This window comes from Caretta caretta, chromosome 12, assembly GCF_965140235.1.
Source record: "Caretta caretta isolate rCarCar2 chromosome 12, rCarCar1.hap1, whole genome shotgun sequence".
In the NCBI taxonomy this organism is placed as follows: domain Eukaryota; kingdom Metazoa; phylum Chordata; order Testudines; family Cheloniidae; genus Caretta; species Caretta caretta.
Genome location: NC_134217.1, coordinates 16,859,609 through 16,885,831, shown reverse-complemented (window position 1 = coordinate 16,885,831; position 26,223 = coordinate 16,859,609). Strand labels below are relative to the sequence as shown.

At 38.4% G+C, this 26,223-nt stretch overlaps 1 protein-coding gene across 2 annotated transcripts in view; it reads left to right on the top strand.

Annotated features, from left to right (window-relative positions):
- Nucleotides 1-24,094, top strand: part of TENT4B (terminal nucleotidyltransferase 4B) — a 52,511-nt gene extending 28,417 nt beyond the window's left edge. The window contains exons 4-12 of one of the 2 annotated variants that reach the window (XM_048816545.2): nt 3,863-3,983; nt 5,029-5,136; nt 13,749-13,877; nt 17,164-17,377; nt 18,199-18,325; nt 18,424-18,527; nt 19,313-19,500; nt 20,087-20,251; nt 21,496-24,094. In XM_048816545.2, the coding sequence (XP_048672502.2) occupies nt 3,863-3,983; nt 5,029-5,136; nt 13,749-13,877; nt 17,164-17,377; nt 18,199-18,325; nt 18,424-18,527; nt 19,313-19,500; nt 20,087-20,251; nt 21,496-21,675 (1,336 nt within the window). In that variant the 3' untranslated portion in view covers nt 21,676-24,094. The remainder of the gene's footprint in view (nt 1-3,862; nt 3,984-5,028; nt 5,137-13,748; nt 13,878-17,163; nt 17,378-18,198; nt 18,326-18,423; nt 18,528-19,312; nt 19,501-20,086; nt 20,252-21,495) is intronic. The other variant, XM_075118369.1, reaches the window with a different exon arrangement.
- Nucleotides 24,095-26,223: the final 2,129 nt, after the last annotated feature.

Here is a 26,223-nt window from a genome sequence, read left to right as displayed (position 1 = left end):
CTCTTCCTCTGCTGTTTACCTTTATCCCCCATTGTTATATGCTGCATTTGTTCCACCCCAGGAACATTATTCTATGCTGAGATAGAATAATGTTCCTGGGGTGGGATATGTACTTGTCATCCTACTGTTTTCCTAACTACTGACTTATATCATGTATTTTGTATCAATATATATATTCAAAGCTGACTTGTATACAGGCATTTTTATAGAGTACCTGTTTCAGTGACGTTTAAGATACTGTCTTTTTTAAAAGACTGCCTCATACTTTAAAATGTCTGACCATCCCTGAAAACTGCTCAAGCCTAAAGGAAAATATTATACTTTTATTCAGCCCTCCCAATCAAATACATTGTAAAAATATAAAGAATGGTTGATTGATTATATGAAATAGGACACATCCACCTGTTTAGATCCTGCTTGCAATAATATAAAATGTGACCCCTTTGATCGTATTATCAAGAATAGATTTAGTTTTGTAATTCAGCCTAATTACAGGATTAAATCAAAGTAAAATTTTAGATTTCTCCCACTTCACTGTGATTTTTCCAGCATGTGATACCTTTTAAACCTGACATTTGAGGTCAAGTATTAAGGTATTTATCATATTAAAAGAGAAGCTGAATCCAATTTCTAGAAGAAGAAATTAAGCCTATTACCTAGTCAGTTTGGTTGACGTAAATGATTGTAGATGTCTTTGCCCATAAAGATAGGGGAATACAGCCTTTTTTAAGAATCCAGGCGCTTTTTTTTTTTTTTTTTAAAGATGTATACAATGAGCCTAACAAAAGAGGAGGCTATTTTTTACCTAACCAGTTAAACCAAAAGAACTCTTAAAGCTATCAGCATCTACACTAACCAGATGCTGAAGATGAAGTGTGTCTATTTAGTCCCACTCAAGCTTCTATCACTGAGAAATCTAAAGTAGCTAACTGCGGACTTAGTTAAATCCATTACTAATTTCCATCTACAGAAAGTTCATCAGAAGATCGCATTAAGATCTTGTATTAGGAATATAAAACAATTTTGCCAATTAAAAATGTAAAATATAAGTAAGCTTCAAGCCCTAATGGTTACAGGATAAAGTCCTATCAGCAATTCAAAGGCTGTAGTTTATACTTTAAAGACCTTTAAAAACATTTTTTTCCAGGGAACATTTCAGAATGAGTAATTAGTTGATTCCCAAACCTTGCTACAATATTCTTCTCTGTTCACAATTCTTGTTTCTCATCTCCTGTTAGGAGGAAAATGCTTAATAAAATTAGGAACTAAATTAAAGCAACTTCTTCATATAATTAATTGGCTTTGGCTTATGAAGCAACAAGAAAGAAATCAAACTGAGTTGTTAAATTTCTGACAAGTAGGCCTCTCAGAAGCACAGGTCCCCCAAGAAAACATGTTGCCTGCTTAAATTTGGCTTTGTTCTTTCTTCAGACTATTTGGATTAATCAAAAATAGATTAGGTGCTGATAATGCAAGAAAAATATGCATCGTTATTCACTTGTCTAATAGACTTAATCCCCTTGCTGTTCCAGTCTTGATGCTTGGCATTTGTTCTGAGCCCTTCAGTGGTTCAGATTTTGATTACAATTTGTAAAGTTAGTTTTTATTCACTACCAAAACTCCATTGTAAGAATTTAATTGAAATCTTTCTCAACAGTTGATGCAGTGGTCAGAGGCACTTCTGTCTTGCTTGCCTTTCTTCCCTGTTTATTGTTGTTGCTCTGGAGCTTGCCTACTTTGCTTTTCAGAAGAATTCCAATGCTTGGAGTATTTGATTTAATAAAACAGAATTTAGGCTAGCATGGTATACTTTGCCTCTTCAGTCTACTTTATTAGTCTCTAACAAGCACACCATTTTCTTTTTTCTTTAATTTTTTTATTCATGTTTAGTTACACAGTTAGTCTAGATCTGAGGTTTTTCTGATAAACACCCTTTGCTGGCCTTTTTTGATTCTATTGTTCTAAAATAGAATCCCTTGAATATCCAGTTACTTCAGTGCTGAGGATTAATTAGATAATTATTGTTCATCTGATGGGGGTCAAGTAGTGTTGTCCTGCAGGTAATATGTATTCTCGGAGCGTTAATATATATTCTCAGGGTGTTAATATATTGCTCTCTCTGGCTTGGTGCACACTACAAACATTTGCTGCTTCCAGTCTGTATGAGCAATGAGTTTAGCACTCATTTAGCTGCAAGCGTAGATCAGAACAAAATAAGTATTTTTTTTCTGAGACGGTTTTAACCATAGTTTTCTGAAAGGTGCTGAATGGTGCTTGTTCCTGGTAAGTTAAACAGTATATAGTTGGACTGGTGTTAAACCTGTCTGTTGCTAACACTGATTGTGTGCAAATTCTAAAGTTCCTAATGTGGTTTCTGTAAATGTACAAAATTCTAAAATCTGCATGAAAATAACTTCTGAAATAAGGTAGATTTTCCCAGTATTTCTCTCCCCCTCCTGCCATAGTTTATTTGGCAAGCCAGTTTATTGGTGAAGATTAATCTGTCTAGGCCTAAATCCCTCCCTCTTTACCCAAATCAGGCTGGTCTAGTGATTGGAAAGCAGACCTTAAACTACAAACCAAAAAAGAAGTTTGGAAAAATATAAACCTCAGCTTATTCAAAGCCTCCAAAAAAGTTTTCACTGTTTTTAAATTGTAATGACTCTCTTGGACCCTAATAAAATTACACTGTCATCTAGACATCTTTAAAATTTCGATTAGATGCTCATCAAGGCTGTGATTACCGTTGGATGCTATCCTTACTGATTTCTGAAATCTGTTCTGTCTGAGGACACTGCTAGTTCATTCACATAAAGAAATAATTGTTTTTCTTTTAAACTTGTAGTGTAATACTGGATAGTTAACAATTAGTGCTATCAGTTTGATCCACTCCTTTTCATGCACACATCAGAGAAAAATAATCCCCTGCAAATCTCATCTACAGCCCAAACTGGGCTCCTGTGGATCTCCTCTGTCTCCTGCAGCTAAAGATGCTCTGACAGTTTAATTCTAATCAGGACTAGCTATCTTCATATTCAAAGGAAAACTACTGAGACTTAGTTAAAACACTGTAAATAATTAAATACTTACTTAACCTTTTTCAAAACTCTGCTTCAGTATTTATTTAGTGAATAGGTATGTAATCTCTCTTGGTGAAGGGTCCCATCTTTGATATTTCTCTGTTCTTTAGGGGCGGGGTGGGGAGGAAGCCAGTTTGATGCAGACGAGGCTGGAAAGCAGTTAAAATCCAGAGGTTTCAAAGTTGTTCTATATACTTAGAAATTACACTTATTAACGTAGTCATTACATCAACTGTTTTCATACATTAACAGCTCATAGTTCTTCTGAACTCTATTTCCATTGTTTCTTAATGGAAAGGTAGATTCATTTGTCCCACTTCACATTATCAAATTGTCAAGATGGTAGCTTGCTGTCTGATTTTATTATATTTACAGTGTGGTAACTGTGTTGGTCCCAGGCTATGAGAGACACAAGGGTGGGTGAGGTAATATCTTTTATTGGACCAACTTCTCTTGGTGAAAGAGTTCCATCTGAAACCTGAGGTCACCTGAAGAATAGCTCTGTGGAACTCAAAAGCTTGTTTCTTTCACCAACAGAAGTTGGTCCAGTAAAAGATATTACCACCTTGTCTCCCTTAATATATTTTAGACATGTAAAAAATAATTACTCTGATGTTGTATTTTAATTCTTATTTTCCTCCTGCTTAAGAGAATTTAGTGAGCTGTTTTACTTATTTTACTTTCTATTGGCGTTTTCCCAATCATACACTTTTAAACACCTTCCAAACCTAGCATCAGTAGGTATTTTAACTTACTATTTTTATGTTCTCTTGTAATTTCAGTGATATTGACTTAGTTGTGTTTGGAAAATGGGAGACTTTGCCTCTGTGGACCCTGGAAGAGGCTCTTAGAAAGCACAATGTAGCAGATGAAGATTCAGTAAAGGTTCTAGACAAAGCAACTGTAAGTCTTTTGCCAATTTAATATCTTCAAGTATACTTCTACTTTGTAAAATAGTATCATTTTACTCAGATTTTGCTTTGTGATGTTTAGAATCAAATCTGCTTATTTAGTGATAGTTTTATTACTCATAATGTGTCTTGTAATTTGTTTAATTTATGGACAGATTTGCTGTGATATTTGTGGGTTTGTCTAAACTGCACTGGAAACCTGTGGACCCAACCGTGTGGAGTTGATGTTTGAGCCTGGTCTTAAGCTTCCATGCTGCATTGTAAACCTGGGCTTACAGTTACTAGACTTGGGTCTCATAGCCATACTAATGCATCCATACTTCATTATACAGACCTTCTGACTCGGTCTGTGACTTGAGCTGCATCCACGCTGCAAAACGACAGAGCTTGGACCCCAAACCACCACAAAACTTGGGCTCTGACCCATCCCCTTAGCAGGGTCCTAGAACCTGGCTTCTGAGTGCTTGCTGGCCCAAGACAGACTGATTTCTATGTGGATGTAAAGGGGGCTTGGGCTCAAACCTGAGTGGGAGCCCAGAATTAGTGTGCAGTGTAAACCTACGCTGTGTGTCTCTTTCCTCTTCTCATTAAGAATGTTTGCATGAAATCGGGGATCTTTAATTGTTGTGCACTTGTCTCCCTCTGGTGTTTGCTCTTCACAAGAAATTGTACTGTTTTGACTTCACAACTGTTCACTTTACAGCATTTTAAAATGTTTCAGAACAATGTTATGCATAACAGATTTTTAAATTGAAAATAGTTTCAGTATGAGGTAAAAATCATTCGCAATTCAATTAAATGTATAAGAAGGGTTGAGATCTTAAATTCACAGTGCTCCTGCAATCTTTCTCTCCTCTTTCTCTCTCCCTTCCTTCCTCCCTTCCTTCTACAAATCTATAAAACAGTTCAAATTTGCTAGTGTAGGTATTTGCACATCATCTTTTAGTAAAGAAGCTAAATATATCTTGGAAATTTAGTAGATTACTTTTCCCTTTCAGATAGTTAAATATTAACTTTATCTCTTTCTCTTTTGTCAGGTACCTATTATTAAACTGACAGATTCCTTCACTGAAGTAAAAGTCGATATCAGCTTTAATGTACAGAATGGGGTTAAAGCAGCCCAACTCATCAGAGATTTTATCAAGGTTAGATAATGCTTTATACTAACACTATGGAGTTGTACATTGATAATTCACTTTATAATAAGAATGGGGTAAAGTAAAATGCAGAATCAAATATTCAAACACTCTACTTCTTTATCCTTTGTCATTCTGGAACCAAAATATTGCCACTCTTAAGGCTCAAAAAAAGTGAAGAACATGTTGCTGTCTAAACAATCTGGAATTAAATATTCATGGAAAGTATACAGAGAAATTCTAACTATATGTTTGCAAGAGAAGGTGCATTAGCATCAATATTAAATGTTGTGTCTCATTGAGAGTTCAGTTTCTTTATTGCTCATACAGCAGATAACCAGGCTCTATTAATCAAAGATAGATCAGCATAATATAGAGAAGCTTATACATTACCAATTGCAGCAGTTACATCTTCACTCTGTTCCAAATTATGAGCTTAACTGTGCTCATATTTGTTTCCCCTTGTTTACAACACATTGGACACACCTTTTCTTTTTCTAGGTTTGTACAGATTTCAGATATTAGTAGACTGTAGAGTACAAGTAGCCTTAGACCATTGAGACATTTGCAGTAACTGTACCTAGCACAATGTTCATACTTGACAATTTTAACAGAGCACAAATCTTGCTTCTGACGGATTCTGCATGTACAAAGAAAAAAGTTTACAACAATTTCACTGGTAGTGAATTTCCACAGTAAAGCTTAGCATGAGTACAAGACATTCTGGTAATACAGTTCATAATTATGTAGCTTAACCTAAAGAAAACGTATTCTGGCTAACTGTCTTTACTACTTCAGTTATTCTAGTTATTCCTGCCTGCAATGATTAATACCAGAGGTTGGTGCAGAAAGCCAAAATAATTGTCAGGCTTGTATAGTAGTAGTAAATATGGCATTCATTATTTAATTGAAAAATGACATTTTAAGTCATGAAAGTGATGAGAACAAATCTATTGCAGTTATTTTTGTTTTTTGACTTAGTCTACAGAGTCTAACTGTCTGGTAGGTTTAATAGGTTTGTGTATTAAAACCTTGTGCAAAATCTTTGAACTTATTTCCTTTCCCCTTTCTCTTATTCAGACCTTTAGACATACATGGTAAGCCTCTTTTGGTAAAGCCAAAAAAATATATGCTAGCTTGCCCTGTCTGTTCTATGTAGATACACAGAAAGATACACTTCAGTCTCATTGAGTGTTGGCTCTTCCTTCTCTAATGTTAACTGCTTTATTATATTTTCTTTCTTTAATCAAAACTTGTTAACCATGGTCAACAGTTGAAGTGGATACTTTTACAGAGACTGACCTTAAGTATTTGTATGCAGTGTTGTAGCCATGCTGGTCCCAGGATATTAGCGAGACATGGTGGGTGAGGTAATATCTTTTATTGGACCTGCTTCTGTTGGTGAGAAAGACAAGCTTTCAAGCTTATTCCTGTGTAAGCTTGAAAGCTTATCTCACTCGCTAACAGAAGTTGGTCCAATAATAGATATTACCTCACCCACCTAGTCTTTTAAGTATTTGAATAGTTATAACCTCAGAGCAAAATTTGTAGACCTTTCAACTCAGTAAAGCTTTTCGCATGAGTAAGGCAAGCAGGATTTAACCCTTTATACTATCAATTTTTAGCATTGTTCTGCTGCAGTAACATCAGGTTGCGAGCCAAATTTTCAGACCTATGGGGTTTCAATAGCTGATGAGAATGTTAACCTTACCTTTCGCTTGCTAAGGCTCCTATTTTACAAATGCTTATGCATGCTCTTAACTCTGAAGCATGTGAATAGCCCCACTGGCTTCCACGAGACTATTCCAGTTACTGAAGTTGTGCATGTGTGTTACAAGGTAGGGTCCTTGTCTTTAAACTCGGGGAAGAGCATAGAAATGTATTTAAACACCTGTTCCAAAACTGTTCATGATCTTCCACTCGAAGAATTATTCTTTGAGTACAGTATTTGTCCACATGGATCACACTCTTAAAGGTGCATATGCCCCAGGAACACAAGATTGGATTCTTTTGGCCAGCTGTGTCAACTGGAGTTGTACCTGTCCCCTACACATCCTCAGACTCTACCCCACCCAAGGGCCCAGCTGCCTCTCAGATCCTTCTTAACTCCTGTGGAAGAATGATGGATCTTAGCTGTGTCCACTTAGAACCCTGCAGCTCTCCTCTATTAGAGTTAGGATTAATGTGTGTTTACTTTAGTACTATTTGGCCTATTGGCAAAAACTATTTAATAATAAGAAAATATGAGCATCCTCTGTACTGAGGCACTGACTTCATGGATGAAGGAAAATCTGGGCTTTAAGTCCTGCCCTTCCTGTGAGCTGGCTATGGCCAAATGAATGGGCATCCTAAATACCTCTTTTTGCCTTAGAGAAGTCCACATTCCTGTCAAGTGTTCCATCTATAGATCTTTCTTCAAATGAGAAGCCTGAGATGCTCACCTGAAATTATTTCTACCAGAGTGATCAATGAAGGGCACTTCTTACTCAGAGAACTGAGAGTCAGAATGTGGTTCTGCTGCTCATAAACATCATTTGACCTGTTCTCTAGGAAGTCAGGGTGACACCTCCAGTACCTGGGTCTCCACAGCTACCAGAAGAACTCCTGCCTTGTCTCTAGGTACCAAACAATCAGTATAGGCCTTGAAGAGTCAGTCAGTTTCTCCTGCTGACCATGGCAGAAAGGGGCATCGTTCTAAGGCCACACCACAGATCACCTTCCCTGGTACTGTCAAAGAGGAGACCAAAGAGTTGTCATACACCTCTACTCTGATATAACGCGATCCGTGGGAGCCAAAAACTCTTACCGCGTTATATGTGAAACCGCTTTATATCGAACTTGCTTTGGCCCCCCTGCTCCTTGTCCCTGACCGCCTCCTCCAGACATCACCCCCAGGACCCCAACCCCTATCCACACCCCCGCCCCCAACAGGTCACTAGCAGTGGCGGGAAGCGGAGCAACATGGCCCCAGCCCCCCTCCACTCCGCCAGCTCCCAGCTGCGGCGCTCCACTTCCCTCCACTGGTGAATGCGGAGAGGTTGGGGAAAGGACACCCTTTGCACTCACCGGCGGCAGGAAGCGGAGCGCTGTGGCTGTCAGAGTGGAGCGGGCTGGGGCTGGGCTGCTCTGCTTCTGCCGGTGAGTGCCGGGGGCGGGGGGAGGGGAATCTCTTCCCCCTCCCCTGAGCAACACGGCTGGGGCCGAGGCGAGGGAAGCAGAGCGGGCTTCTCCCAGCCCCCCACTAATCACCCAGGCCACTCTGGGCCTGCAGGGGCCCCAGAAGTGCCCCCCCCACAGCTCCTGCCTCCCAGATCCTGGGGTGCGGGGGAGGCCTGCTTTACCGCGTTGTATGTGTTCTATCTGTTCGCGTTATATCGGCATAGAGGTGTACTTGTCACTCTACCACTGCTCTTCCTTCAAAGCCTGATCCACACTGCAGATCAGCTTTACTGCCTGATGCATGCTCTTTTGCACACGACTCATCAGTGTCAATCTTCACAGTATCACTTTCCTCTGTGCGTGCAGTCTCGTTACAGTGTACATTTATAATGTCTAGAGACTTGGCTATTAGGGCCTAACTATAATTTTCTTTTCTCAACCTGACTCAGATAACATCTATAAGGCCTATATCTGGGCTGTAAGTTGAAGATTATGGAACATCAGCCTCTTTTGGTACAGATAACCGTATCTCATGAAAGATCATCCCAGGCTTTTCAAAATCCTTCTCTTCAGAGTTTAGCCCTTCTATTCATCTGCTTCCTCTTCATCAGGATATTTCAGGACCCCTTTTCCCAGGGTTATGATTCTCTTCCCTGGATCAGTTCATGAGTGGGAGCCAGAGGAGGAGATTTCAGGACACTCTTCTACCCACTGTAAGAGACATGAGTCAAGAGGGGTTCAACTTCCTGAATCTCTCCACCTTGGCTTCACATGCTATACTACTGTGGTGTGCAGATCTGGCCTTATTGGCTACCATAGAATTATCAAACTCCATTTTTGGGACTCCGATCACCAAGACCCCTTTCACCTAGAAATAAACTGCCTCATTTTGCTGGGCCTCCTAGAACAACACAAGTACTTCAACGGGGTCAACTTCACAAGCTGGAGCAAGACATTCAGAGTAGTGGTGATCATCAAGAGGAATAGGCAAACCCTTCTGTACCTGTGGTGATTTCTTCATCCTTACTGGATAAAGCAGTTGATCCCTTTGTCCCATCCACTGTTGATGATTTTAAGGCCTACTGAAGTGAGTGGCAGACATCTTAGAGATCCCTTCAGAAGTTGTCCAAGAAAAGTCACAAACTGTTTGGTATCTTGCACTCTGTGGCTCCAGGCAGACTAGTGATGCCCATGAATGAGGGCATCCTTGAAATGGCCAAGGACCTGTGGCAGGCCTCAGCCACTTCTAAAAGACAGATGGTCTTTATCAAGTCCCTTCAAAGGGATTCAAGTATTTTTACACCCATCCTATTCCAGAATCTCTGGTAATAGCTGCAGAAAAACAAAATGTGGCTGTCCTAAGTTATTCAAGTGATGAAGATCCAAGAAACTGGATCTGGTTGGAAGAAAGATCTACTCTTCTTCGAGCCTCCAAGTTACAAAGCAAATTACTATGCATTGTTAGCAAGCGTGGTTACTTCAATTGGGACAAATCTTCCAGTTCATGGACAGACTTCCACAGGATTCAGTATACGTGGACTTTAATTCATCTTCTGAGGGTCAACTGATTGCCAAGTCTGTATTACAGACAGCACTAGATGTTTTTGACACAGCTGCAAGGACAGTGGCTATTTCTGTCACCATGCACAGGTCGCTATGACTGCAATCATTTGGTACTGCATACCAAAAGAAGTTGAGACCTCACAATTGAGGACCTGTCATTGGAAGTTCATGGCCTTTTTAATGTCAAGACAGAGGAAGCACTCCTCTCATTCAGAGACTTTAGAACAACACTTCAGTCCCTCCATCTCTAGATTCCAGCTCAGAGAAGGAGACAAGGTAGACATCAAACCTTACCTATGCAAACACCAGCCTCCTTGTACAATTACCAGGAACAATCTTCAGACTCTCCCAGGAAAAGACCTTGCTACTGACCTCCTCTACTATTACAAGCCACACAATATCTAACCAGAAGCAGCAAGTTTGACACCATGGTCGAGTTTTGGACTGATCTATATGAGGTATACTTCTCTGTCCCCCATTTGGCAACCATCTTTCTTTATTTTTGGAGTGTTGGAATGGAATCACTACAGACTGCTGGATCCTGGAACTCATCAACAAAAGCTATGGGTTCCAGTTTCAGTCCTTAACATCTTTTCATCCTCTAGCCCTGTCCCTCCTTGGGGACCCCTCTCATGAAATACTGCTGAAAGAAAAGGTGGACTACTTTCTACAGATCGTTGCAATGGAGAAGGTACTTCCTTATCCTGACAAAGGAAGGAGAATGATGCCTCATTCTAGACTTCAGGCGAATGACATATTCATCCGTTTGGTTCAGGATGATCATTCTAGCTTCTATAATACATACCAGTGTTGAGGATGTAGACAGGGTGAGATTTGACCTGCAAGATGCCTACTTCCATGTGTCTAATGAGCCCACAGAAAGTACCTCTATTTCACAGGTGGAAATGGGCACTACAGGTACAGAATACTATTATTTGGACTTCCCACAGCACCAACAATTGTTACCAAATGCTTCTAGCTAGTGGCAGCCTATTTATGAAGACAGAGCCTCCACATTTATCCATACCTCGATAATTGGCTGATTTGGGCTAACTCCTCCACAATAGATCACCAGAGAGTACAAACAGTTCTCTACCTCTTCTCATTAGTCCTCAAGATCAATCAGTCTGTTCTCATGCCCACTCAAACAATGATATTCATAGGAGCAGTTTTTGACTCCAGGTCAGTGAGAGCTTATCTCCTGCTGGGGAGATTTTGCACCATGGTGTATTTCATTTCAAATGTATACAGTCAACTGAGAACCGTAGAGAAGGACTCTTGGGTTGTTGGGCCACATGGCATCCTCACACTTGTGATACTGTATTACGGATTTTGCCCTCTGCCTCTTCAATGGTAGTTATAATCAACCTGGCACTTACAGCATGAACATGCAGGTTGTAGGTCCCTTAGAAGTCTTGTCCTCTCTACACTGGTGGAGAGACCCGCAAAAAGCCTACCAAGGCATCACATTCACGTTCCCATCTCTCACCAAAACTCAGTTAACAGATGGTTCTAAACAAGACTGGGGGCAGTCCTAGACAGTCTTCAGAAACAAGGTTGGTGATCCCCAACAGAGTCTCATCTATACTTGGACTGGAATGTGATATATTTAGCATGCATATCTTTCCTGCCCCTTCTCCAGGGGGGCTACCATTCAAGTCCTGATGGACTACAGTAACACAGTATGTCAACAGAAAAGGTAGAGTGACATCATCTGTTCTCTGACAAGAAGCGGTTTCATCTACAGGACTAGTGCATACAACACTAAATCAGTCTCATAGCTCTACACTACCAGCTACTCAGAGCAATCTGGCAGACTAACTCAACAGTAAGTGTTTTACAAGTCATGAGCAGACTTCCAAAGACTTGGTCCTCAATCAAATCTTCCTCAAATGAGGTTTCCAACCACAGACCTGTTTGCCACCAACTTGAATAAGAAATGCTTGGCATTTTTGCTCCCAAGGACACATGAATCCAGGCTCCCATTTGGATGCATTCCTGATCCATTGGAACGGACAGTTGATGTATGCCCTCCTGCTAATCCCATTAGTCTCCAGAAGAGTAAGACGGGACAATGGCTGGCTAATATTGATAGTACCAGCATAGGTACATCAGTTCTGGTACTCCAATCATACACATAAACCCCTGGTCTGTATATCTGATGCTAGCTGGTTATGTGCTATAGTCAGGAGCCGCTCCATAGAGGTACAAGATATATTGATTCAAAGCATAAAGGCTTCTACAAGACAAATGTATATTTCCAAATGGAAACTGTTTTCACTCTGGGATGTTCAGCATGATCTTCAATCCATGGACATCTGTTCCTGTTATGGACTAGTTACCCTTGAAACATTCGGGACATTCAGCCAGTTTGGTTAGGGTTCATTTAGCCACAATATCTGCTTGTCACTCTCCAGTGTATTCTGACATCCATCTATGTCTACTTTCTTGAAAAGATGTGATCCACACACTTTCCCCAGTAATGGACTTTCCCCTTCCTGGGACCTAAATATTGTATTCCTGGACCTAATTAATCTCCCCCCACCCCTTTGAACCTTTAGCTTCATACTCTTTATGCCACCCTTCTATGAAGACAGCCTTTTTAGTAGCTGTTGCCTCTGCTCAAAGGTTGAGCAAGATTCAGGTGTTAATAGTGGAACCTCCTTATACTATATTTCACAAAGACAAGGTTACTCTTGGACCTCACCAAACATGGTCTCAGACTTCCTTTTGAATCAATACATAAACCTTCCAATGTGTCTCCCTTGACAGCTACAAAAACAAAAACTCATTAAACACATGAAGGACCAAAACTAGACATGCTCTGTCTTGAGGGCCCTCTCCAACTACCTCCGTAGAAAAAAGCCTTTCTGTAAGTCACCTAGACTATTTGTAGAAACCTGGGGACGGGCCTGGAGGGTGGACTGTTATGACCCAAAGACTTTCATGAAATAGGTATTGGATGGCATTAACATCTCCTCTGAACTAAATTAATTAGCTCCACCCTCTCATATTAAAGTACACTCTACTAGGACCCAAATGATCTCCTTGGCATGCTTGAGAAATGTCCTTATATCAAAAAGTTGCAGGGCAGCAATTTGGAACTTTAGTACATACTTCTGTCCAGCACTACTCACTAGTTCCAGGTACTAGATTTGATGCCTAGTGTGCTGGGGGGGGGGGGGGGGGTGGTCCTGCAGTCTATTTAGATAAGACCCCTGAAACCCAGCTCCATAGAGAGAGAACTGGTAGCCAGAAACCCAGACTGGGATCCCTGCAGACAAAACACCTCTTAAGAACCAGTCACTGTAAGGTAAGTGACTGTACTTTCTGAAATAGTTCGTAGATTTAATGGCTTTGTATTTAATAGGTACTTCAATGGGCTACTCCAAAGGTGTTAAGTTATAAGTGTCTGCAGGATCGAGACCTCAGTTTGTTTTGGATATCAGCTGAGAAGTGGGGAGCTTTGTTACCTGTTAAGTGTCCTGCTGCACATTGGAGAGACTTTCCCTTTGTTCTCAGTGCATATTTGTCTAATCTTGTAAGAAAAGAAGTATGTCTGTGTGTTTGATTCAAACAAAACCAGCTCATTTCCTCTCTACTGTTGTATTTATTGAAATAGATATTAGTAATAGAAGACCACTTCCCCTCATTAATTTAAATGCAAAAACTGTTTTGTCCATAAGCTGTGTTAAGTCCACCTCTTCTCCGTTACATGTCCAAAAAATGCCAAAAGATGTCTTTTTTTGGCCATCACTTTACCATTTTATATAGTGAGTCAGTGTTTATATGTTTATCTTGGTCTCAATGTTTATGAACAGCCAATTTTGGTGTAGTTTTCACAGCAAATGTGTACATATGTACAATATTAGCCTAACATCCGTGTTGTTCTTTTTCAGAAATATCCTGTATTACCATATCTAGTTTTAGTATTAAAACAGTTCCTGTTACAGAGGGACCTTAATGAAGTATTCACAGGTGGAATTGGTTCTTATAGTCTTTTTTTAATGGCTGTCAGCTTCCTCCAGGTAAGTTAAATGAAATTATTGATGCCATTAGGGCAAAAAGGATTTGTTTCTTGTTTTAAGTTACTTAAGCATTTTAACTTAAAATTATTTTTTGTTTTTACATTTTTCCTCAAATTTATAGTATGGTTCTACTCTGAAAAGTGACTGTAAAAATGGCATCATAGCATTGCAGGTCTGTCACTCAGTGATTTGCCGATTAAATTTGCTCAGTTAAAAAATCTTAAAATAATATAAATATTCCCCTTAACTGCCAGCTGAACCTCGCTCTGAAAATCAAGATGTTCTTTCCTGCTCATGCAACATCAGAAACATTACCAGTGAAGGCCAGACTCTGCACTCTATGCCTGTAGACCTCATTGTCTACAGTTGAGTTGCACAGTTGTAAATGAGGACAGAATTTGGTTCTACAATTGGAATTTAGTTTAAAAACTTGGTGAAAATATGACAGATTATAATCCAGATCTCACATTCATAGCTGTGTTTTGCTTTGGAGGGTTTAACAAGTATAAAAAGTAGTCTAAACATTTTTATCTGAAGTTGGCAGATCTGATTCTTAGTGCTACTACCACATGCATGTGTGCATGCACATGGTTCTGTTGACTGAGTATCTCTTTTTATTATATAGCCACTTTTCAGAATAGAACCACATTCAAGGTAATTTCTTGGCATTCCTTTAGCCTGAAATTCTTTGTTTAAACTCTGGATTCATTCTGAACAGCGGTAGTACAAGAGACATCATGTTATTTTGTTGGGGACCACCTTAGAGGTATGTCTACACTGTATACCACTAGCATATGCATAGCTACACATGACAGTGAAAGGCTCTGGAAGGTAGTAGGGAAAGGTTCCGGCCACAGTGAGTTCCCAGAGCCTTTCCCTGCTGCCTCCTTCCTGCCAGAACCTTTCTCCGCTGCTAGAGTCTTTAGCTGCAAGCAGGGAAAGGCTCTGACAGATCCATCCTGGTGGAGTCTGTCCCTGCTGTAGGGAGCTGCCAGATCCTTTCCCTGCGATGGAGAAAGACTCCTGCAGTGGGGAGACAGTGGGACACTGTGCTGCTAAAAATAGCAGTGTGGCCATGAGAGTTGCTGCTTGAGCATATAGAGAACCATGTGGAGTATAAACCCTAAGGTTCTGGCATGTGTGTATATGCTACTCGCTAAAGCAGTGCCTCACTGTCTACCCTGCTGTTTATACCCATGCTAGGGAGGCATGCAGTGTATGTACACTGCACACTGCTGTAAAGAGTGTGCAGCATAGAGCTGCTCTAAGAGTGAGAGGGTAGCTTAAGTCATGACCATTTCATTTCTCTCTCAAGAAGACGCAAAAGGGAGACCGTTCAGATGGTGGGGTTTTTTGGTATGGAATACAACCATAAATTTCATTAACACAGGTGATTAACATCCATCAAAGGCTAACCATATATCTCACTAAAACCCAAAAACAAATTACGTGGTGAGGGGAAAAATTGTCTTCAGTGGTTTAACATCCTTGATAACTATGAACCTGAATCAATCCAGTGGAATCAGTTTGTGATTCATGCAGATTTATGCTTTAAATTAGATGAAAATTCCTAAGGAATAAAGACTAATGTAGCCACCAACAATGCATATTAAAGCTGTATTCCATTAAGAGGTTTGGACCATATCACAGCCATGAGTAAAGCACAAGTGGTTTGTCCATGTTAAAACCCCCAAGATCTAATAAAAGTATTAATTGTAAATACTTATGGTATTGGCAGGATTAATTTTCTTGTCCGCTTCTCTTCCTTTCCTCGATCTTGTCTTCTCTGTACACGACTTGGGCATTTGTCAGCTGTACGTAAAATATGTAGGTATCTAGGATAATTGTGTACTAATGCTTGCATAATGTTATCAAGAGGTTTCAGGTGGCATTTTAATGCTTTGAGTAGAGGAGTGTATTGTAATGTCCCAGAATCCCAAAATGGCAATATAGTATTACTTTTCTAAGTTGCTTCTATATTTCTTTTATTTAAAAAAAAAAAAAATCCCCACTTCTGTTACAATTTAATTTTCTATTCATTCCTCCCATTTTTCAATCCTGGGAAGATATGTTCTTATACTGCAGTGATGCTGTATCTTCAGTTTCCTATAGCCCAAATACTTTTAATCAGATTGAAACTAAAGCATAACATCTTCAAGACTTTTAACATTTGATTTCACACCCACAGATTGAAGCACTTTGGTATATCAGTATCAGATATATCATTCATGGGAAACTAGGCTTACCTCCATACGTTTTATCACTTTTTTTATTTAATTAGCACAGCATACATTATCAGATTAACAATTAGCTGCAGATATCTTTATAATACCTGTTCATTTTGGGTTATACTTGCTGTATATTTTCTATGAGTATGTGACTCATGGTTTTGTTTCCTTTGTCTTTGGTTAGTTATCCCAAACACTTACATGGGATCACCTGTGTTATTAATTTCTAGAGGATTCAGCTAATTGTAATAAAATATTTTGGCACTAATTATATAATGCACAAATATCTGTATAGCAATATTATGGTACTCATGAGAAGTACTGCAGAAATTTGGAATATATCACGTTCTGGCTTTTCCGTATATGTTTTAACTTTGAATAAATGATATGCTTTAATAGTAAATATATTTTCATACATTCATAGTAGAAGACTAGCTTGACGATCAGGCTTTTTAGTCTGTTCCCAGAGTTGGAACCCCACAGCAGCTGTGAAATAGTGATCAACTAAAAGAATATTCTGGGTATTAAGCAAATGAGCTGAGCAAGCATACATCGTTTTAAGAACATTTAGTTACCCTCAACCCAGATCTCGCTTTTGATGACTAATGGCATTTTTGTGATCAGTAAAATGCATTGATATCCACTTAAGTTTTTACATATTCTAAAAGGCAACTTCAGCCAGTTACTCATACTTCAGAATCCATACACAGTAGTGTATGGCCCATGTTTAGCCAGCTGGCCAGGCTAAATTATGCCTGTGTTCCAAGCACACAGGTCTGGGAATTGAACTCCAGAGCTGTAATCCATGCTCTGACACAAACTTTTCTGGTTGCCTTGGAAATTCACGTAGTTTCTGCATCTGTAAAATTTGGGGGATGCTTGCTTGCCTCACAAAGATGCTGTAAAATGCTTTGATACTGTCAACTATTAAATACTTTAAACGGCTTAAGTCAAGGAAGATAGGTTATTTCTGGTCCATAAAAAGGAATATAAAAAACTTTTGAAGTCTGGAATCTTTAAGACAAGAGAAAACAAGTTTATTTTTCCTTGTTTAATAGCTACATCCCAGGGAAGATGCCTGTATCCACAGTGCCAACTATGGTGTCCTTTTAATAGAATTTTTTGAATTATATGGACGTCACTTCAATTACCTGAAGACTGGAATCCGAATAAAGGATGGTGGTTCATATGTGGCTAAAGATGAAGTGCAAAAGAGTATGCTGGATGGCTATAGACCATCAATGCTATATATTGAAGATCCACTACAGCCAGGTATCATAGTTTAATATGCAAAATGTCAACTATGGCATACTGAGTAGGCTCAAAAATTTAACCCAAAGGAGTCAAACAGGAAAAGTAATTTCTTTAACTATTTTTTTAAAAAAAAAATCCTCATTCAGTTTTTGAAGACTGTGTTTATGAATTCCAAGAGAAAATGCTCATTTTATTTATAAAGCATTCCAGAAATAGGGGTTAGCCTGTCATCTCTATAGAACCAACAGGATACTATGGCATGAGTTAAAGTGACCTGAATACCTAGTTTCAGAGTAGCAGCCGTGTTAGTCTGTATCCGCAAAAAGATTTGTTAGTCTCTAAGGTGCCACAAGTACTCCTGTTCTTTTTTCTGAATACCTAGTGATTTCACTGTGTGTTGTTACAACATTGATTTTCCATTAATAGGGTTCAGTTTTTGGTATAATTGACAGTGACTAAAGGGTGATTATTGCTATTACAAAGCCTTATTTATTTGAAACCTCATGTGGAAGATGACACAAAAATAGGTGCATTTATTCTTTATACAGTATATGCTTTCTTTTTCACATTGTGTATGGATTTTCCAATTTTGACATCTACTTGTATCATAGATTCCAGTTACCTCTGGGGTTTTAGATTCCTTTGTGTATTTTTCTCAGTTCATTAATGTTTGAATTTTATCCCACACAAAAAATGATTTAAGGTGGGTCAGGATTTCAAAGAAAGCAAATCCTTTTTTTTTTCTAAAAGCTCATTTTTCTGTGAGCTCTTACTCCAGTGTTTCAAAGTCAGTAAGCATTGCATAGAATTAATGGATTATCTATGTATTTATTTTTAAGGTAATGATGTTGGGAGGAGTTCATATGGTGCCATGCAAGTGAAACAGGCCTTTGATTATGCATATGTTGTTTTGAGCCATGCTGTATCACCAATAGCTAAATATTATCCCAACAATGAAACTGAAAGGTAAAAGTTTAAATGTCAAGTCAAACCATTAGTTACATATATTCCTGTGTATTTAAAACTAATCCGTGGTTTTGCTTTTGTTTTTGTTTTCTTTACAGTATATTAGGAAGAATAATTAGAGTAACGCAAGAAGTGGCCTCATACAGAGAGTGGATATCAAAGCACTGGGGAATGCAGAGTCGGACTGAGTCTTCATACAATGGTAAGATTTGGCTACCCAGCTTGATGCTTGCTTTGCAAGCTTTTTGCATGGTCAGCAATGTTAAAAAAATGTTGCTGCCTTTGACCCAGACCAGTTAAAGGGCGTAGGTCTAAATACGAACAGGGCATTTTACATCTCCTCTTTAACTAAAGAAGCAGCTTCTGTCTATATGTAAGAAACCGGAACAGTTTAGTTTTATACAATAGTGAGAATTGCCTTAACACAGTCTACCCTGTTTTGATGTGACTGCTTCTCCCTCAACGCTACTCTTGCTCCTTATTTTACCACTTTTCACAAAAACACCCAGGGCGAGATTTTCAGAAGAGCTCTGCACCCAATAATTCCCATTATGAACCCAAATAAAGAAGCCAGATTTTTTTGGACTGTTGAGCACCCAGGGGATCCCATTGAGGGGAAAAATGGGAGCTGTTGGGTGATAAGCACTTTATAAATTGGGTCATTTTATTTAGACTCGTAGATAGCTGAGCATTCTTGAAAATCTATCCCAAAACAATCCTATCCAAGACAAGGAGAGCTAACTGATAGACCCCAAAAATGCTTTTTCCCTTTCGAACTTTCATGTAGTTGGACTATGCATAGTTGGTGGCAGTTTTTCCTCACATACGGTAGTTGGGTTTTTGAGTGTGAGTCCAGTCCCGAAGCTCTTACTCATATGTGCAGTTCATTGACTTCACTGGGACTACTCCTGAGGAAATGCTGTGCTATATTTGCAAAATGCAGCACTTAACAGAAATTAATACTCTTTCTTCCATTTACCCTTCCAGGTAATGGAGTAACTTTGATAGTAGATACTCAGCAGCTGGACAAGTGTAACAATAATCTCTCTGAAGTGAATGAAGCACTGGGAAAATCTAGAAGTAAAACTTCAGAAACACTCAGTAAACATTCTTCAAACTCTTCATCAGGTCCATTGTCTTCCTCATCTTCTACTTTGTCCAGCTCTAGTGATGTAGTAAGTATTAAAAGTTTTTGTTTGAAACTTGATTAGATTTTTTTCTCTTTTTTTGTATATGTACACAGTGTAACAATATAGGCATAACCAATCATTTCCTACATATCTCAGATGTATGTAAGGTGAAGCTCTTCATATAACTCCTATTGATTCTAATAAATTGTTTTGCCAGAAAACACATAACTGACATAATGTACCTCTACAGCTGTATGAAAAGTGCTCTCCCTTATATGAGTACAATCACATTCTTTGCCTCCTTTTCATCTGTAAAATACCTGTGTTTCAAAAGAGATAGGTAGAAATAAATATAATGTAGGAAAAATTCCAAAACTACCTGATAAACACTTGTTTGAATACTCTCCATTTTTATTTCTTTAATCTGGTTTAATATACTAATTTAAAGATCTCATGGAATCAGTCATGCATCAATGTATTTGCAAGCCAGCACCCATTTGTTGGTTGTTTTTAGAGTCCTGGATTAAGAGGATTAATATTGAGCAGGACCAGCATGTTTATCTCCTCAATTTTGTCCACTTTAGTTTTATTTAAAAAATATAAATTTACTAATACCTATATTTGCATGAAGGATTCTGACGGAACACCATGCAAAACCTCTAAACAGTTGAGTTGCCATCAGTCTACTACAAACAGAGTGGGGTCACAAGAAATAGCACTGGAATCCTCCCAGTCCAGTGGGAAAAGGCAAAGCAGCCAAACAGCTAATACATCCAACAGCACAAACAAATCGCAGGTTTGTGAAATGTTTAAAAGAAATCTTAAACGTTTTAATTACTTTAATGGTATCTGTTATCCTGAAAGTATGAAGACCTTATGGAAAGGACAGTTTGTGGTGAAAATGTGGAGCCTTTCTTGTTTTTCCTGCTGACTTTCATTTCTATTTTTAAACCACAGTAGAGTAAGAGGGCTATTTTCCTCGTGAGGTATTGCACAAATAGAGTTTTGTGTGATTACCCCCAGAGAAAATGAGCCTGACATGTTAGCTGTCACCTGCTTTTAGCTGTACTATAAGGATTTATATTCAAATTTAAGACCTGCCTCCCAAATTAAGAGTTTCTGTTTTTTTTATTGGAGAAATGCATATTTAATTAGTTTAGCATAAAGATCAAACTCTTCCCCCCCCCCCCCAAAATTATGATAAAAAATAATTTGACTGACAATCTCAAACACCAAAAGGCGAAGTCCCTCTTGTTAAACAGTAGTCCTGTGACAATACAGTAGTCTGGAAAATCATGATTTCAAAGCAGTGTTCGATTTGCACAGCTTCAGTTTATGGTGACGTGTCATTTTTTACAGGAATATAGTTAGAACAGCTTAAATATTAGTCTGGAACTTTATTCCTGAATGGTAGCGTTTCAGAACTATTTTTCTACTTATTTAGATGTAAATATTTTTACAGACATCTATTAAAGATTTCCAGCGAATACTAAATTAGACACTTTGCAAACTAGGCCCTATGTATCTCAAAGGGTGAACCATAAAGCACTTTCTGTGCATTGTGATGTGGGTGAATGTTGCCCTCTCCTTGTGCAAGAAATACCATTGGGTGATCCTCATCTCTCCCATTTTCTTGACTCTGAATCTGTTTCAGTAAGGTATAGTGCAACTGTTACAGTTCTGGCTTGCATGTAGCACACAAGAAAAAACCAGTCTTATCCTTTTTAAAACACAGGGACTAATACTTCACTTTGTACCTTGAATTAAGTTATGTAATCCTGTCGTTCTTTTAATTGTATTATTTAAGGGCTGGAGCCCAGCATCTTGTTTGTGTCTCTTCTGAGGTTGCTGAAGTGAAAGAGAACTTCTGTGCTGCAGGCTAAGCACAGATGTGATTCTTCCCTTCATGTCAAGCTCTTTTCAAATGCACTGTCTCTTGAAGCTGTAGTGTTTTTATTTATTAACCAGTAATACAAGTGTTGTAACAGCCATATTCTATTTACTCTAATGTTGATTTACCATGTCCTTTTTCTTTTACAGCATGGATCAGCAAGGTTATTTCGCTCTTCCTCCAGCAAAGGCTTCCAGGGTCCAACAAACGCAAACCACGGTACCTCAGTGACAAACAAACAGCATCAAGGCAGTAAATCACATCAGTGTTTCCATGTCAAAAAGAGGAAACACAAGAGAGACGTGGCCCTTTCTGACCTTTGTAGATAGTTGCCTATTTTATGACTGTTCTTCTGTGTGCAATGATCTCATGCTACAGAATAGTTTGATAGTGACTCCTTGGATCTCTTGTGGAGCTTCAGACTGTTCAGACATTGATTAGCAACTGCATTTTTTTCCCAGCTCGCCACGGAATGGATCGTGAAGATTGATCACTGCAAAAAGAGGAAAAAAGCTGATCATTTGATGTCATATGCTACAACAGGGTCATTTAGCATATAAAATCTTGAATGTAAAATAAATTTATCTCCCATCAGCTCATGCTGAACTGTAGAGGTAGTATTCAGTGTGTTTGGCAGATTACAAACAAAACACAAAAAAAGGAAAAAAAAAAAAAAAGGTGAAAAATTGTATTTTGAGGGAAACCCAGCCTTTAAAGATGAAAAAGTAATTCGTGCATGATTTTTTATTATTTTTGCATATACCATTTTATTGTGTGTATATATAGATGACCATATAGGAAAATTGACATTTGTAATAGTGGATTTGTTAATACTTTTTACATAACATTACTGTTTAAATTGTAAACAGAATTTTTCTCAGGATTAGTTTGGAAAATCTGAATTGTCGTCATAACATCTATATAAAGACACTACTAGTTATATTGCTCAGAATTGCTTTTCCTTCACATTGAAATGATTTAATAGAACATTTATGATCTTCAGAAGTTGTTCCTCTAGAAAGAAAAAGGTTTATGGTGGCAAATGAAGTCTCATTTGTATAAAGTGTACATGTACTTTTGTGTAAACACTGACCTTTTGGTCATCTCTGACAAATAACCTTCACCTTATTTTCTAGAGTTCCGTCGTCTTAGGCAGTGGGGGGGTTTCAGTTTGTCTGTCATCCTCTTCCCACCACCCCGCCAGCAGTCTCCCATTTTTAAAGAAAAAAAGCCAACTCCATTTGTTATAAATGTTTGCATTCCTGGGCTGCTCCAATCCCACTCCTTTTGTTTGTGCCTTTTTTCCCTCAAAGTCATTTTTTTTTGGTCTTTAATATATTTTTGCTAAACTCATGTGGGAGAGAATAACTGTTAAAGCTATAAGTACATTTTCCTATTAAAATATTTTTTCTCATTCCCCTTTTAAGCATTTTTATATTGACACTAATAAAAATTAGTCTTCAAATAATAGAAATATAGTTTGTATTGCCTTAAAGACCCAAACCTTTCCTAGCCTCCTAGTACCACTTCATTGAATTTGTTACCTTTAATCAAAAGTTTTAACACTGTCTGGTTCAGTTACACTTTAAATTTTGGTTGCAATAAATTAATGCCATGAAAGCAAATTAAATGTATGATTACCTTCACGTGTATAGTTTGAAAAAGAAGTTGGGGGCACTTTAATGATAGAATGTTAAGTGGCATTTACTTCAACATTTTTTTCTTTAAAGAGGAAAGAGTTTGTGTTCAGCATACCTGCATGCATTTAATGCAGCTGTCTTGGAGATGATGTTTTTATAAAAAGTACGGTTAGCTTTTAGAACTACTTTTTTTATATACATATACAAAACATTGCAGACCAACCTGACCTTTAATGGGCAGTGATCAGTGCAATGACTTTTTAAATGAAATAATGCTAAAACAAGACCCAAACTAATGTCATCACTGAAATAAACATTTTCAACAACATATTGGTGTTTTACTTCAAAAAGGAAAATATATATTCCAAAAGATGGAAATTCATAACATTTACTCATACAAACATTAAGAGCTTAAAAAGTGATGTTAATTTGACAATGTTTTAAATTTTAGATTCACATTTTTATTCTGATCAGATAATTTTTATTAACAAGATGTTGCGCTTTTGTTCATAGAAACTAGTACACGTTGTACCACATTATGCATAATCACAGTATTTATTTTGTTTTAGATTATTGTGAATGTGTAGATTTATGTTCACCGCTTAGGGAACAATTATTTATAAATTATATTAATCCAGTATTGTTAGCTGCTATTAGCAAAACTGTTCCAAACACTTAATACTTGCAAAGATCTGTATCGCATTTACCACACTGAAGTGTTTTTAAAAAGAATCACCCTCATTGTTGAAAGCAGATTAACTCTTAGGGTGCAGATATTAGTGTTCCAGTAAGCATGTGATAATTTTAAGGTGGTGGTAGCGGGAAGATAATCTTGATTCCGTTGGGAATCTTAGGATTGCCTCAATTTATGGTTTTCATAAATTTAATGGAAAATAGCTTTTCCAGGACTGCAAGTTTCTTTTTGGTAAACAGTATCTTTCTAAAAGAGAAAAGAAGCATGAAGGAAAAATTGAGGTGTATTTTACATTGCCTCAAATGACCAGCATTGTATTCATAAAATACTGTATATCTTGCAAATCTTTATTTAAACAGAACAGTTGAACTGTTCATTTTTCAATCTGAAGTAAAATACTTTCAAGACCTTTTAGTTTGCCTGCTCATTTGTCTTGTATATTTCATCTCTGTATTTGATTCAAGTCTAGTTCCTTTTTGAGTTTCAGTACTTTTGTGAAGATTTTGTGAATATATGAAAAAAATAAATGTTTAATCTAAATACTCTAGTTTATCAGCATTCTTGACGTTCACACATTTTTTTTCTTCTGCAATATTGTAGATAGAACAGGTTATTTAAAAGCTCCTGTTCATAGTATGATTTTTTTTCTCATTCATTTTTCCTGATGTACTTCCTCTTTGTATGACTGCTTCTTCTTTGAGTGATTGTATATGTCCATTCCACTTCAGGTGTGTGCATGCCCAATGCACTAGCATCGGAGACTTCCATCTGCAGCACCTGATGGTGGCACACGCAACCCCTGCTGCTTCATGCTTGTGTGTGATGGTTTAAAGGGCAGAGCCCAACCCCCTTTAGTTCCTGTTTACTGCCCAGGACTGTTGTTGAAGCGTTCTGCCTTACTGTTGCAAGTTTTACCTTGTTCTTAGTGTTACTAATTGATAGTTGAGTATGAGGATATTTTTAATATTAGGTTTCCTTTTACTGGAGTACTTTGTGTACTTTTCAGTTCCTGCTGTTTGGGTACTGGTGCCTCAGACTCCAGACTTCAAGCCTTGCGATGGAGGCCAGAAGCCAGTGCTGGTTAATGACACTCCAGGTGCCTAGGAGAAACTCAGATCTGGGACAGGTGCTAAATCTGCAGGAACTTTAAACTAAGAACTATAAAAAGGACAGGGAGATCATGCTGAAGCACCTTCTGATGGAGGCAACCCTATGTCATCCTCAGAGCCTCCTTGTTTGGGGCACACACTGAGCATGTTTGCTTTGATTAGGAGCACTCCTCCGGTCTTGGCAGAGGCTCAACATCAATCTTTTCCAATACCGAAGAAGAGGCACCGGAAGACAGCATCAAAGAACACGGCATCCAGAACATTGGGGTCCCCAGCACTGAAGTCCAGCGAACATGCTGGAAAGGAGGGTAGAGTGCATTCGATGCTGACCAATAGCACCTCAGACAGGTTAGCTGACTCTGGCCTTTGTATCTGTCTTGTTGAGATCAACCTCTACGGTGAAATCATTTGGCTCAGCCGTGCCATCTTTGTTAGCTCAGCAACAGCAAGAGACTATGCCAATGCATTCAACCCCGAGGCCATATGCCATAGCATGCAATCTGCCAAGTTTCAGTACCAGCAATGCTGGTGAATCAAGAATTGTTTAACCTGCTTTGGATGGTCATTCACGAGGATTTGCAGACTACTGGAGTTCAGCACCTGGTACCATGGGCATCTCTGGGCACTCTAGTAGCCTTATACAGTGTTGCTGAAAGGCAAGCCGGCAGTGATTTCACCAATGCCATCCTCTCTGGACCGCGGCATCAACAGGAGCTGCACTTCCTTGGTCAGATGAATCTGGTTCATCGTCAGAGTTGGAAGTTGGCACTTGTGCCACAGCTGCATCACATTAGCCATGTATTTCAGTAGCAGCAAGAGACCCTAGTCAGGACTGGTGCTCTGCTGTGCTAGGTGTTGTACAAAGATATAATACAAATACAGAGATGGTCCTTGTATCAGAGTTTAGTTTTGATTGAAGCTCTCAGTTGCCCTGAAACAGATCAATGTATTGTACCAATGCATGATCCTACAATTTTAAATACAAAAAGAGGGGAAAACCAACCAGTAGGTAGACACATACTTTTTGAAGATACTTCAATGCCTGTTCTTTTATGAACCTTTCAAAATCCAGAATAACAAAGCTCTTTCTGTTTTCTTGCTGCTTCAGCTACCAAGAACAGCTAAAGTATTTAGAAGAAAAAATAAGAAACATTTAAAAAATATTCTTTCATAGGATGTCAGACTATTGTTCCTTTTAAGTTTAACTTCCTTACTGGTTGTTTTAAAAAAAGTTTGAGTATTTTTACAAGGATAGAACTTATATAAGCTGTTTGTTCTCATACTCTTACCACTCTTGTAGTGTTTATAGGAAAAAAGCCTGATTCTTCTCCATACAGAGTGCTTATTTTATAAAGAAACAAATTAACCAGCCAGTAAACAACATTTCATTGAGCGATGGTCCTTGTTGTCTTCCACTGAGGATATTATGAATGT